Source organism: Halichoerus grypus, chromosome 13 (genome assembly GCF_964656455.1).
Source record: "Halichoerus grypus chromosome 13, mHalGry1.hap1.1, whole genome shotgun sequence".
NCBI lineage: Eukaryota > Metazoa > Chordata > Mammalia > Carnivora > Phocidae > Halichoerus > Halichoerus grypus.
In genome coordinates, this window is record NC_135724.1 from 62,303,999 (window position 1) to 62,318,775 (window position 14,777).

The 14,777-nt window shown below is 52.5% G+C and overlaps 1 protein-coding gene across 3 annotated transcripts in view; it reads right to left on the bottom strand.

Annotated features, from left to right (window-relative positions):
* TANGO2 (transport and golgi organization 2 homolog) overlaps positions 1 to 14,777 on the bottom strand; it is a 39,059-nt gene that overhangs the window by 3,408 nt on the left and 20,874 nt on the right. For all 3 annotated transcript variants that reach the window (XM_036104197.2, XM_036104199.2, XM_036104198.2), the window contains exons 3-7: positions 13,929 to 14,017; positions 8,770 to 8,889; positions 8,142 to 8,256; positions 4,411 to 4,481; positions 742 to 895 (exon numbers count right to left, since the gene is read on the bottom strand). In XM_036104197.2, coding sequence (XP_035960090.1) covers positions 742 to 895; positions 4,411 to 4,481; positions 8,142 to 8,256; positions 8,770 to 8,889; positions 13,929 to 14,017 — 549 coding nt within the window. The remainder of the gene's footprint in view (positions 1 to 741; positions 896 to 4,410; positions 4,482 to 8,141; positions 8,257 to 8,769; positions 8,890 to 13,928; positions 14,018 to 14,777) is intronic.

Sequence of the window (14,777 nt, forward strand, 5' to 3'; positions counted from 1 at the left end):
CTGAAAGTGCCCTGGTTCATGGTTCCAACAGGAGACGGAGAGTAAGCGAGGGGCAGGGAGGGGCTGCAGGAGACAAGAGTGGGAGGCAGCCCGTGAGGGCTCCTCTGAGGGGCTGCTGGGGCATCTGGGCAGGATAGCGGCCTGGCCTGAGTATGGGCCACGTTGTGGCATGGGAAGAAGGTAGCTTGGCCAGCACCTCTGACCCCCAGGTGGGATGGCCAGGACACGCCAGGGGGTGGCGTCCCTGAGGCAGGTACCGTGTGCAGAGGCCACCGAGGTACCTTAGGGAAGTTGGGTCAGGAGCTCCTTTCCCCGAGGAGATTCCCAGGACAGGTTTGTCTGTGCCACAGCACTGGTAGGACAGCATGTGGGAAGAACAGTTAACCCCTAGATATAGTCCCAGGCTGGCTGCTTGCTTCTGTGGTTTGCTAAGCACCTGGAGCTTTCTAGAATCTCCCACTAGTGGTGTGCAGACACGGGGAACCTCCAGCTACTCTCTGCCTCACACAGGCCCACATCAAGCCTCTGAGAGCATTGAGCTTCTAAGTGCACTGGCCCAGGAGGGGAGCAGTTAGGAGAGGAGCAAAGGACAGTATGTCCATCAGGCTCCCCCTGGCTGAGGAGCTGGCCCCAGTCACTTCCACAAGCCTCCTAGGGCAGCACAGCCTGCCTGCCTCTACATCCCAGGGCTAGAGAAGAAGGGGGACACACTGCTCGCCATGGCAGGATCCGCCCACTCACGCCTCGTCATTGTTGAGCACATGCAGGAGCTGGGCAATGAGGACATCCTTGGGGAGCGCCTGGCTCCGCTCCACGGCCTCCAGGAAGAGCTGCTTCCCAAAGCACAGCTTCCTCCAGGGCGTCTCCAGCAGCGCATTGCTTAGTCCATAGGTCCCTGCAGAGAAGGGGACAGCCCAGCCAGTGCAGAGGCCCCACTGTGGGAATTCAGAGTAAATGCCCACCCGCGAACCTCAAGAAGGAACCACCTCCCCATCTCAGTCCTGTCTCTAAGCTAGGAAGAAGCTGCAAGGTGTGGATCTGCTTGAGAAGGTCAAAGGTGGGAGAATAGCAACCTGAGGCCAGAGGGGTACCTGCTGGGTATCAGTCAGTGGTTAGGGAGTCTGCCAACATCAGAATGGCCTCAACTCAGTGGGAGTAGGCAGGACCCACCTCTACTCTATACTGGCCAGGACCCTGGCCTGGGGAACGATAGGGTCTCAGCACAACCTTCTCAGAACAAGTTCTCAGTGAGTTAAAAGAATGGGTGACAAAAAAGAAAAGGGTTTCTCATGTCAAAAAAGGAGAGGACCGGCCTTGAAGTGGAGAGGCCCCACTCTCAGGAAGCTTCAGGAAGCAGTGGCAGGTGACCTTGGAGTCATGCACCTTGAAAGATGCACCAAAGACAGGAAGCCAGCACCCCCTGCTGCAGCTCCTCACAGGGTGAGGATCTTGACTGAGTCTGAGGTGATTGCATCCACTTCCAAGGAAGACAGCCTTGGCTCTGCTGGGCCACCAGGCTGGGGTATCACTGTGCTTTATCCATCAAGAGAAGCAGAGAAGACTACTCCATAGTGGTGCTGGGCACCTGGGTAGCCACATGCAAATAATGAAGTGGAATCCCTACCTCACACCATACAGAAGAATCAATTCAAAATGTCCCATAGATCTAAACATAAAGGCTAAAACTACAAGCCTTAGAAGAACACATAGGAGAAAACCTACCAACCTTAGATTAGGCAATGATTTCTTAAACATGACACCAAAAGCACGAGCAACTGAAGAAATAAACTGGACTTCACCAAAATTTGAAATGATGTGCCTCAAAAGACATCAACAAGAAAGTGAAAAGAAAACCCACAGAAGGGGGACAATTTTTGCAACTCATACATCTGATACAAGACTGGTAGCTAGAATATATAAAGAACTATAACATGGGGCACCTGGCTGGCTCAGTTGGAAGAGCATGTGACTCTTGATCTTAGGGTTGTAAGTTCCAGCCCCACGCTGGGCACAGAGATTACTTAAAAATAGAATCTTAGGGGCGCCTGGGTGTCTGCCTTCAGCTCAGGTCATGATCCCAGGGTCCTGGGATCGATTCCCGCATATGGCTCCCTGCTCAGCGGGGAGTCTTCTTCTACCTCTGCCCCTTTCCCCGCTCATGCTCTCTCTCTCTCAAATAAATAAAATCTTAAAAATAAATAAAATAAAAAAATAAGATCTTAAAAAAGAGAAAAAAACCTACAACTCAAAATTAAAAATAACAAACAACCCAATTTAAAAATGGGCAAAGGATCTGAATAGACATTTCTTCAAAGAAGACATATAAATGACCCATAAACATATGAAAAGATGCTCAACATCATTTGTCATCAGAGAAATGCAAATCAAAATCACCATGAGGTACTACTTCACATCCGCTAGGATGGCTGTAATCAAAAAGACAGACAGGGGCGCCTGGCTGTCTCCGTTGGGGGAGCGTGAGACTCTTGATCTCGGGGTTTTGAGTTTGAGCCCCACATGGGGTATAGAGATTTTTTTTTTTTTTAATTTTAAAAATCTTTTCAAAAAAGATAATAATAGGGGCTCCTGGGTGGCTCAGTTGTTAAGCGTCTGCCTTTGGCTCAGGTCATGATCTCAGGGTCCTAGGATCAAGTCCCACATCAGGCTCCCTGCTCAGCAGACAGCCTGCTTCTCCCTCTCCCTCTGCTGCTCCCCGCTTGTGCTCTGTGTCTCTCTCTCTGTCAAATAAATAAATAAAATCTTTAAAAAAAAAAAAAAAAAAAGACAGGGGTGCCTGGGTGGCTCAGTTTTGGTTAAGTGACTGCCTTCGGCTCAGGTCATGATCCCAGGGTCCTGGGATCGAGCCCCGCATCGGGCTCCCTGCTCGGCTGGAAGCCTGCTTCTCCCTCTCCCACTCCCCCTGCTTGTGTTCCCTCTCACGCTGTCTCTCTTTCTCTCTCTCTGTCAATTAAATAAATAAAATCTTTAAATAAATAAATAAATAAAAGACAATAGTAACTGCTGGTGAGGATGTGGAAAAATTGGAACCTCAGATGCTGCTGGTGGGAATGTAAATGGTGCAGCTGCTTTGGGAAAGTTTGGCAGTTCCCCAAAGGGGTTAAACAATTATCTTACCATCCAGCACTTCCACTCCTAAGTACACACATAAAAGAGAGGAAAACACAGGTCCCCACAAAAACTTACAACAAATGTTCATGGCAGCATGATCCACAATAGCCAGAAGCTGAAAACAACCCAAGGGTCCATCAACCAGATGAATGGAAAAACAAAATGTAGAATATCTGGACAATGGACTATTATTCAGCCGTAAAGAGGAATGAAGCCCTAATTCATGCTACAACGTGGATGGACCTTGGAAACATGATGCTAAGAAAGAAGCCAGTCCCAAAGGCCACATATTGGATGATTACACTTGTACAAAATGTCCAGAATAGGCAAATCCACAGAGACAGAAAGTAGATTAGTAGTTGTCTGGGGCTGAGGGGTCAAGGGGGGGGGGGGGTGACCGCTAATGGAGACAGGGGTTTCTTTTTGGGGTGATGAAAATGTCACGGGGCTCCATAGCAGTGATAGTTGCACACCTTTGCACATAAACTAAAATCTACCGAATGGTACAGTTTAAGTGAATACATTGTATGATATGTGAATTACATCTCAATAAAGCTGTTATTTGGGGCGCCTGGGTGGCTCAGATGGTTAAGCGTCTGCCTTCGGCTCAGGTCATGATCCCAGGGTCCTGGGATCAAGCCCCGCATCGGGCTCCCTGCTCAGCGGGAAGCCTGCTTCTCCCTCTGCCTCTGCCTCTCTCTCTCTCTCTCTGACTCTCATGAATAAATAAATAAAACATTTTAAAAATAAAGCTGTTATTTTTAAAAAGTGACACGGTCAGGCAGGATCAAGCTCAGGGAAACAACACGATGTATTTGAAATGACCTCGCTCCCTCCCTTCGACCTTCCCTCTCTCTCTCTCTGTCCCTTCCTTCCTCCCTTTAGCAGAAAATAAGCATCTCCAGTCACAGGATCTCAAGTACTGAGAAATGAGAGAGGGCATCACAGGGGTAGTTTCCAGATGCTTCCACAAAGGCCTCTGGGCCAACGCATAGAAGTGGGGGTAGGAGTGGCCTCTGCGTCCTTTTGCGGATTGTCCTTTTTCAATTCTCTCTGGGCAGTCACGGGCTCAGTGCTAGGGGAAGGTGGCCCTGGCTGTGGGCAGCCTGACATGTGGACCAAGTGTAGGCCATGGGCCACTATGGGGGCATAAGGCACACAAACGGCCAAGGAGCATAATCCCAGGAGAGAAATGTGACAGGGACCCAGTCTCTGAAAAGTACAGAAGTGTCCCCACAGAAGCAGCCCCCACCTTGTCACCACCCATCAGAGTACGCTTACCTGGTGCCAGGACGACTGGCTCGGGCTCCCCCCGGTTTCCATAGTAGCAAATGACATCTCCCTTCTCTGTGCTGTGGACAGGAGGAAAGAGAGAGTCAGATGGGAGCTATGGGGCGTCCAAATCTCTCACTGTCTGGCAATCCCCACAGTCCAGGACAGGGACAATGGCTCGCTGCAACCAGGACAGGAGCTGGTCAGGGCCCCAGCCTCCCAGGTAGGATCTTTGAGACCCCTGGCTCCTGACTCCTGGCTCACCAGAGACCACTGGCCTGGGAGCAGCATCTAAAAGACCCTCCTGCCTCACCACATGCCCCCGTGGCACAGGTACTCGCATGCTATGTGCGTTAATAACTGCACTGTGCCCACAGACACCAGTCCCCACCCCCACAGCCCATCTCTGGGCACCTCCAGACACGGTGGAATACCCCACGGTAACAGAGGCTTCCAAACAAAGCACCAAAGATCACATTTGCCTACTTTTATGTGCTGAGTGTGCATTTAAAAATAGTTCAAAATGCTCAGAGCTGAAAATGTTCCCACTCCTAAATACCATAGTAAATCTTCCTTGAAATTGCCTTCTCTGCAAACTAGGAAGGACTCTTCCTGGCCTGTGAGCCGCCTTGCTGCAGGTGCAGGGAACGCCACACAGGAATCTTAACCTCCAGGATGAACCATTGCAAAGAAAGAGCCGGGTGGGGCTGCCAGGGAGTCCCTCTGGCTGTGCCCACCCTGGCCCCAGGGGGCTTCACATTCTGCTTGTGTTCTTCTTCCCCACAGCCCCTGGCTCATTTCTCAAGATATCTGGCTAATGACTTCAGAAATTGTGTTTATAGGCACAAAGCTAGAAAGCATGAAGACCTGTGGATTGGACACCCACTCCCGCCATGCTTGGTCAGGGACAAGCCGTGATAGCAATGAGGCTCTCTTCTTTTTTTTTTTTTTTTTTTTTAAAGATTTTATTTATTCATTTGAGACAAAGAGACACACAGAGAGAGACAGAGAGAGAACATGAGCAGGGAGAGAGGCAGAGGGAGAGGGAGAAGCAAGCTCCCCGCTGAGCCAGGAGCCCGATGTGGGGCTCAATCCCAGGACCCTGGGATCATGACCTGGGCGGAATGCAGATGCTTAACCATGTGAGCCACCCAGGTGCCCCAAGGCTCTCTTCTTCTTGACCCTGACTTCCTGCTGGCACCTACCACTGGGGTTCCTTGCTGACTGCCGACTCCCTCCACCCTCTGGCCTCAGCCCTCCACACCTGGCCCTTGGGCATAACCCACTCAGTTGCCCTGGCGACCACCTGGCCTTGAGAGCAGTGTCTAGGGAGGCAGGCTCTGACCCTGTGGCCCCAGGAGCCAGGAGAGCTGTTCAGGCACGGATGGGCCCAAGCCCACCTGCAGGAGCCGCCTGCCCATGCATGTGTCCACTCAGAGAATGGGGCCCTCGTCACCCAGCCACTTTGACATGGCTGCTGAGCACTGAGTCCTGCTGGTCTACTGGTCTCCCAGACTGGGTCAGCTGTAGAGAGAACAACAAGCAAGGGGGTCCCTGCCTGGGCATGGAAGTCTCCCTGCAGTAGCTGCCCATGGTGCGGAGGAGAGGTCCAGGGCAGCAAGTACCTACGCCAGCCCCACCTCCTCCCATGGCCACTGCAGCCTCCACATCAATGTGTCGATCTGTGCAGTGGGGCTGAGCGGGCCACATGCAGTGGACACTCAAGGCACAGGGGGCCTGGGGCTCCTTGTGGAAGGAAGTAGGCTCAGGCCAGGTGTCTGGTCATGGGCCAACCACGGCGTACTGACCACCTCCCCTGGTGGAAGCTGACGACATCCACTGACCTCTGGGGCACTGGCAGCAGGGGTGCATAAGGGGAGGGCAGGAGGGAAGGACGATGGATGCTCGCTTCACTGAAGGACAAATTCACAAAACCCCTGCAGTCCCCAGCCCACATCTGTAAAGTGCAAGTCCTCCAGGAGGGAGCACAGGACGCCCCACCCACCCTGTCGGGCTGTTCCCACCAATGCCTGAATCCACCAGCCACTCTGTGCGGCCTGCTCTGAGGAATGCACGTGGGCCCTGGGGCATCGGAGGTGAGGACACCCAGCCAGGGCCTCTCCACATCAGCCACCCTTCATGGCTGTGGCATTACCACTCCCCCACCTGCCGTGATCTGCCTTATGCACCAAGACTGTCAATAGTGTCTACTCATCTGTCGCCACATCTGTCTGGACACCTGGAGAAAGGGCCGGGTAGGCGCCTGGCACCCAGCACGCAGCCCCAGCTGCTCCCCCTGCCGCTGTCCACTGGCATCTGATCAACAGTCCTGGGCACAGGCTCTGGAGTCACCACCCCCCTCCGGGGGACAAGGGTACCACAGGACTCCCACTACTCTGCACCAAACACCAACAATCACTTCACCTCACGGCTCAGCACCCCCGGGGGAGGCAGACCATGGGCAGTGCCCGCCTCTCAGCCGGCACTCAGCAAACGCTGCTGAGCAATAGGCCCTGGCCTAGAGACAGCCCTGTGAAGGCCCACAGCAGTGCGGCTGGCGCCTGAGCTGCTGCAGGGCCGCGGCCAGGGTCCAGGCACGGGAGCCACACAGATAAATGCACTCGGAGAAGCCAGGCCACAGCCACAGCCCAACAATGGCCAGCGAGCACCTCAGCAAGAAACACAGATGCCACGGCCATGAGCGCAGTGCTCCTCCCCAACCTGGTGCCCACTTGGTGGGATGGGGCTGCGGTCTCCAGGGGCACCTGGACCCCAGCCAACAGCCCAGAGCAGCACGGGGACCCCAGCCCCACTGCACACCAGCAGGGGTCTTCGCCACGTCGGAGCTCGGCCACAGCAGGTGCACACGGGGTGGCTGTGAGGATGTGCCAGGCGCTGCACATGAAGGGCTCAGCATCCACCCCCACACGGCCATGCGGGCACCTGCCGGCTACTGCTGCACCTCTGAGTGCCTCACTGGGCCTGGCAACACCCCAACTGCTGCAGGCCCCTGCCGGGTTCCAGCAACCAGCCTCCTGACTCGCGGCCGGCCCAGGCACCCCTGAGGCTCCAGGCCTCTTGGGGACCCTTCCTCCTGCCTCTGCTCCTTGCCTATCTGCCCAACTCCAGGTAGGGGAAGACTTCCCCCAAATGACTGCGCAGCAGAGCCTCCACGTCCTCTGGTGACAGGGCCCATGGGCAGCTGGGACAGACACATGCTCAGACACACCTCCCTAAAGAAGCCACCGTGAGGCCCCAGAGCTCAGCAGCACCTGACCACCACCAGCTGCTCCGGACCCCGGTCAGCGGTGCTTGGGCCTTCCTCCTCCAGCCTGGGGCACCTCTGTGCAGCACAGAACAGGGCAAGCGAAGTGCAGCTCCACAACAGGGCACTCCTGAGCCATGGACACGTAGAGGAGAGCTCAGGGGCAAGGGGCCGGCGTGGGCAAGGGGTGCCCCCCGTGACTGGAGATGCCCGCTGCAGTCATGTTATAGCTCGCATGTAGGAGCCAGCGACCCTGACACTGCTTCAGGAAGCCTGGGCCCTGATCCCTGCGCCCCCGCAACAGTCAGCCGGCCCTGGGGACCCTCACCATGCCCACCAGGAGCGATGTCCCTGCAGAGGCTGCCACAGTACCCCAAGGTGAGTGGCAGGGCGGGAACCCCATTTCCCATCAAGCCCACAACTCAGCTTTGTGGCAGTGCCCGATGGGCTGCCATCTCCCTCCCAGCAGACCCACCTCAGGTCAGCTGCTATGAGGTTAAAGCCGTTGTACAGGTGGCCCTCCGCAGAAACCTTCTTCAAGTAGGACAAGCTGTCCATGTCTGTAGTCAGAAAGTGGGTCACAAGTTCACCTGTGGGTAGGGGACAGATACACATGGCCGAGGCAGCAGGGCTGAGTCCCTCGTCCTGGGGAGCCATACCTCATTCCCCTGGCAGCTAAGGAGGTCTGCATCAAGAACTCGGTTTTTGTTGGGTTTTAATTTTTTTTTCCTGCCATTACACCCTAAATGGAAGTACAGCATGAGGGGAAAAAAATCTTCAGTGGGGACAACGTGTGTCCATGGAGCTGTCTTCCCACGGGGTACTGCTCTGCAAACATCTGACAGGTGGGGGACAATGACAACAGCCAGAAGTGACACTTTGGCCTGGGGCACAAATGTGGAGAGTGTTCCCTGAGAGGAGCAAACCATGTCTGTGCAGGTAGGTGCTGTGTGGGCCAGGCGGAGGGGGGGTTCCCACAGTGATACCAGCCAGTGGGCCTCAGAGCCAGAAACACCCCACTTCCCCTTCTTCCTCCTCCTGTGTCCACATGTGCCCAGGAAAGCCCGCCCCCCTGCCCCGCACCCACCACAGCCCCATGGTACCTCGGCCCCGGGCATCTGGGTCCTGCCGTGGCTGCAGGTAGTTGGTGAGTGCGGCCAGCTTTCCCCGTGTGCTGATGCCCAGCCACGTGCCTCCTTCCTTGCCTTCCTCCATGTCAAGCCCTGTGACAGATGATAGTGTCACCACCAGTAGCGCCTACTGCCCTGGCCCTGTGTGCTAGGGAGATACATGCTCAGCCCAGCAGCCCTGGCTAAGGAATAGGGGCTTGAACTACTCAGGGCAAGGCAGCCCTAAAGCCCACAGGGCATGTGAGACAGATCATGCTCCCAGGATGACATCTGATGCCCATGGAGCCCCTGAAAGCTTGCAGTGGGACCTGGCACGTGTGGAATGCATGCTGATGCTTGGATCAACACTGGGCTGGGAGCACAGTACTAGCTCCATCCTAGCAACGGCACCAGGCCCCAATCCCACATCCTGGATCAGGTGCAGGGCCACTGGCTTTCCTCCCCTAGCAGGACACACAGGCCCTCAGGCTGGGTGCTTCACTAGGAGCCTGGAGCACATCCAGGCACACCTGTTTGCTTGATTCCCACCCCATAGGCCCAGGTCATGGTTAGCCCTCCATGGGGCCTCACCACTGGGTCAGTGAGGCCCTTTAAGTCATAGCAAAGTGTCTTCCTAGATTAGAGGATCATTTCAGTTGAAGACTGGGGTAAAAGCAGCTAAATCATTAAAATATCATTTTTATAATAATAATAAATTATAACAGTAAAAGAAAGAAAGATGGAAAGATCAGAAAAGAAGGAGTAAACTGTATTTGTAGATGAGAGGATTACAGGTGAAGAAAATCCAAAAGGAATCTACAAAAAAAAAAAAAAAAAATCTGCTGGGGGTACCTGGCTGGCTCAGTCAGAAGAGCATGGGACTCTTGATCTCAGGGTCCTGAATTTGAGCCTGGTGTTAGATACAAAAATTACTAAAAAAAATAAATTAACTTAAAAAAATCTACTAGAACTGCTAAGTAAATAAAGGCAAGAATCAGAAAATGAAAATTTAAAGATACCATTTACAATAGCATTAAATAAAACAAAAAGTAGGAAAACATTTAAGGAAAAACATGTAATACCTAAAGACTGAAAACCACAGAGCAGCGCTGAGAGAAGTCAAGAATCTGTAACTAAAAGAGAGACAGAGATGCCCTGTTCCTCAACCGAAGAGTCAATATTGTTAAGACGACAGTTCTCTCCAAATGGCCAGAAGAGTCAACACAATCCAAATCCAAATCCCAGGAAGCTGTTCTATTTTATAGAAATTAACAAGCTGACTTTAAAATTTATATGCACACACAAAAGAGCCAGGATGGCCAAAGGAGTCCTGAAATAGAACAAAGCTGGAGGACTTAACACCACTTGATTTCAAAACTTGCTAAAAAAACTGCAGCAATCGAGACAGTGTGATGTTGGCATCAAGACAGACAAACAGATCAATGGCACACAAAGGAGTCCAAAATAGATCCACACATGTGTTCAACTGATTTTCAACCACGTTGCCATAGGAATGCAATAGGCAAAAGAGTTACCTATTCAATAAATAAGGCTAGGAGAACTTGAGATATGAATCTCAACCCCTACCTCACACCAAGTACAAAAATGTAAGATAAATCATAGACCTAAACACAAAACCCTAAATCAAAAGGCTTCTAGAAGCAAAAAGAGGAAAACATCTTTATGGCTTTAGGGTAGGCAAAGACACAAACAGAATAAACCATAAAAGAGTAAACTTCACTTCACTAAAAGAAAATATTCTGCTCACCAGAAGATGTCATTAAGAAAATGAGGAGGCAATACATTTATCCAACAAGGGACTCCGATCCAGAATGCATAAAAAACTCGTACAAATCAAACACTGAAAAGTAAACAAGAATTCCATATCTGGCCAATCACCAGGGACCAGATTTACTCTCCTACCTAAAACCACCAAAAGAAAATACATGAAACAATGTGTTTCAAGACACTGGACATCAAAAAACAAAGGACACAGATCTCTGAGACAAGAAATAAACTAGGCGAACCCCACAACTGGAGAGCGTCTCCAGGACACTGCACGGGAAGGAGACCCAGGCCGAGGGTCTGGACTCCACCAGACTCCCTGGCCGAGGAGAAGGGCTGGGAGCCTGAGGAGATTGAGGAGACCAGAGCTCCTGGGACAGAAGACCAGAGAGGAGAGAGCTGCACAGAACCCCAGACAACTGATCGGTACATGTGTGTGAGGAAACTACCCGTGGCCAAGAAAGAGCCATCCAGAAAGATTAGAGGAGACAGTGCTCACGCAGGGCTGGGAATAGTGCCTGTTCCTAGAAGTCAGCCTGGAAAACCTCAAGATCCAGGGAGCACAGGCAAGGGAAGACAGAAGGATCTTGCCTGAGGAGTAGGGAATCATTGGCCTTAGACTGGGCATAGCTTCAGAGCCACTTAACCAATCTTAAAAGCAAGACCTGAAAGGATCAAATTGTTTCTGAGCATCTTGACTGTGTCCCAGAACAAAGCTCAGGAATATTTATAGATATACAAAAATATTCGGTCCCCAACAAGATAAAACCCATAAATGTTTGGCATCCAATCAAAAATTACCAAGCATGCAAAGAAGCAGAAAAACATGGCCCTGCTTACTAAAAGTTCAATCAATCTAGTCAAACTGAACTGGAACTGACACAGACATCAGACCTTGCAAACAAGGATATTTAAACAGCTATTAAAACTATACTCTGTATGCTAAAACAGTTAAGAACATACAAAGAAGATAGAAAAACTGAATTTCTAGAGATAAAAACTACAATGTGTGAGAGAAAAAACATATACGATGGGGTTAAAAGCAGATTAGACACTGGAGAAAGAAAGATTAGTGAATGTGAAGTTATGGCAACAGAAATGATCTAAAATGAAACAGAGAGAAAAGAGGGTTTTTAAAAATGAATTGAGCATTATCAGGGGTGCCTGAGTGGCTCAGTCAGTTAAGTGTCTGACTCTTGATTTTGGCTCAGGTCATGATCTCAGGGTCGTGAGACTGAGCCCCGCGTCAGGCTCTGCGCTCAGCAGTGTATCTGCTTGAGATTCTCTCTCTCTTCCTCTGCCCCTCCCCTCATTCATGCACACCCATGTGCACACTCTCTCTAAAAAACTGAGAAATAAAATCTTTTAATAAAATGAACTGAGCATCATCAAAGTGTGGGACAACCTCAAGAAAACTAATATATGTGTGAATAGGCAGAGAGAAGGAAAGAGATCGAGAAGAGAGAGCAGGAGACAGAAAAAATATTTTAAAAAATAATACCTGAATTTTTCCAAACTTCTAACAAGTTCCCAAGCAATGCTGATGCTACTAGCTCACAGATCGCATTTGAAGAACCACTGGCCTACAATTCTGCACACAATGTGGTGATGTCAGATGGCGGGAGGATGTGGATCTTAGTGTCTTCCAGCCCTAACTGGTGCAGTGGCCACTGGGCCCACCCGGCACTGTCATGCAGCAGGGCCACCCTCCCACTAGGCAGGAGCCCCGTGTCAGCATGCCAGAGACCAACTCCAAATCACTACAAAGGGTGAAGGATCCCAAGTGGCTGGAACCCCTCAGCAGGGATTGGCCCTGATTTCGGGGCAGGGTGCAGGCCTGAGTGCCTAAGCAGCATGGAGCCCAGGTGGCCAGGATGGCCAAAGGAGCCCAAACAGGCTAACCCTTCATCTGTGTCCTGTTCTACAAAAATACTCAAGAAGTGCCATCAGGCCCTCACCCCTCACCCCACCCACCCTGACCAGTCCCCATCCCCCACGCCACTACAGCCACCCATTCATGCCCTGCAGCAGCAACACACACAGCCTGCCCCATCCCCATGACCCCCTTCCATTCTACTCTAGCTCAGGATGGTTGGCATGGTACTGGCCAGGCCCACAGGCTCCCCTCAGCCCTCCTCACATTGCCCTGCAGGCTTGACCCTCGACCTCTGGGAGAGCCATGGCTGGCCCAGCCAAGGACCCCACATACATGGCCCCCCTGGGGTTACTGTACTGAAGTGCCTGGAGCTTACACAACAGGGGTCTCTGGCCCCCCACTTCTGTCTGCACGTCTAGACATTTCCAATGTCTCCCGCGCAGCTTCTGAGGAGGCCAAGACATAACCCAGAGACCTAGCCTCTTCTCCCTCTTGCTCTCAGTGAGAGGGGTCTCACAACAGCTTTCCCCACCACCTGCCAGACCTCCTGTCCACGACACCACCCTGCCTCAGTCTCCCCACTCCTGTCCTCTTTCCACATGGCACCAGAACGATCCAGCCTGGGCAGTGTTTTCCTCACACCAACGCCCAACCAGTCTATACAGGAGGCCTTCTATAGAAGTTCCACAGTCAAGGTTTTAGATGCTGCAGGCGAAGCAGGGCACACCTGGTGTCCCCAGACCCCGGAGGGCACCCACTCAGCCCACTGGGCACCTGAGCACCCCTGTCAGCCCTGCCAGGTTCCTTTCTGCTTCCTTGATGCCTAGCTCGCAGGCAGAGGGACCTTGGCCTGGCCAACACCTGTCCACGTGCCCTCCAAGTAGACCCCTGTCCGCCCCATGGGCAGAAACTGCTCTCTGTCCACGGGGCTCAGGGAGGCTGCCCGCTGAGCCAGCAGGGGACACAGCTGTCACCTCCGCTTCTGCCTCCCTCTGTGGGAACTCCTCATGCAGCTCCCATCTGAACATGCTCCAACCGAGCCTCTGCTTCCCAAATTCAGACCATCTCTGGAGCAAGGTGTGCCGGTGTGTAAAGAGAAATGTGTGTGCTCGCGCGCGCACACACACACACCCCCCACACAACTACGATGCTTCACAGAGTGACCGAATGTGAACCTGCACCTCATACAAACCCAACCACACGTGCACAGCGAAAAGATGGATCCAAATAAAACCAACTGATCCTTCCAGCTACTTCTCTGGGAACCCACAACACATGAAACCATGTGGATGGCGCTGGGTAGACACTTCGGGGCTGGTCACCTCAATGCTGGCCCCAGACCCCAACCTGGGAGCCTCCCCCATGAGACCAGTCAGTGTCCCCTCCTTCATTCTGCACTTACACGGAGAGGCAGCACCAGTAACAGTTAAAAGCACTCTGGGGCTCCTACTTCCTGCCATGTTGTGGCCGCCCCCCCTGAGGAAAGACTCACCACTGAGGACCTCATTGTTGCTCCCCCAGAAGTCAGCTAGCTTGGATGGTCTGTGGTAAAATTCATCCCTGTTGGCCGCCAGGATGAGCCTGAAAGAGAAAGCATGACTAAAGGTCTCAGGGGAAAACAGAAAAGCCAATTTTTTCTCCTGTTAACAAAGAAAATTTGCCTCCTTTAGCAACATAGGCAAGTCTTAAAGAGGACAGGAACCCTCAGGAGACAAAGATCGTGATGGCGCCAGACAGGTGGGTTTCCTAGGGAGCCTTCGGCCAAGACTGTGCCCCAGGACCCTGACAAAGAGAGAGGCGATGCTGGGCAAAGACGCATATCCCATCCCACCCTGCATACCCCACTTACCCAAAAAGGGCAGCAGGATCTGCACAGGCATGTCCCAGGTGCCCCGGTGGCAAGAGAAGTACCCCTTCTGCCCATCTGTCCCTTCCCCCGAGGCCATCCCCAGTGAGCCCGTGACTTCCTGGAAATGTGAGCAGGCCCACCAGAAGGGCCCTGGGGACATGTGGAGCAGCGGCAGAGCACAGGATCTCTGGAGGCTACTGTCCTGCATTTTGGGGTGTTTGGGGGAAGGAAGTGGGGTAAGAACTTCTGTGTTTCTCTAGTTTTTTGCATTATGAATCCAACGAGTTTTTTGTTGGCAAGCAGAGAAGATGTCAACGTTTTCAAAAGAGTTCTAGTTTTAACATAAAAAAACAAAGTTTCTGGGCACCTGGGTGGCTCAGTTGGTTAAGCGACTGCCTTTGGCCCAGGTCATGATCCTGGAGTCCTGGGATCAAGTCCTGCATCGGGCTCCCGGCTCAGCGGGGAGACAGCTTCTCCCTTGGACCCTCTCCC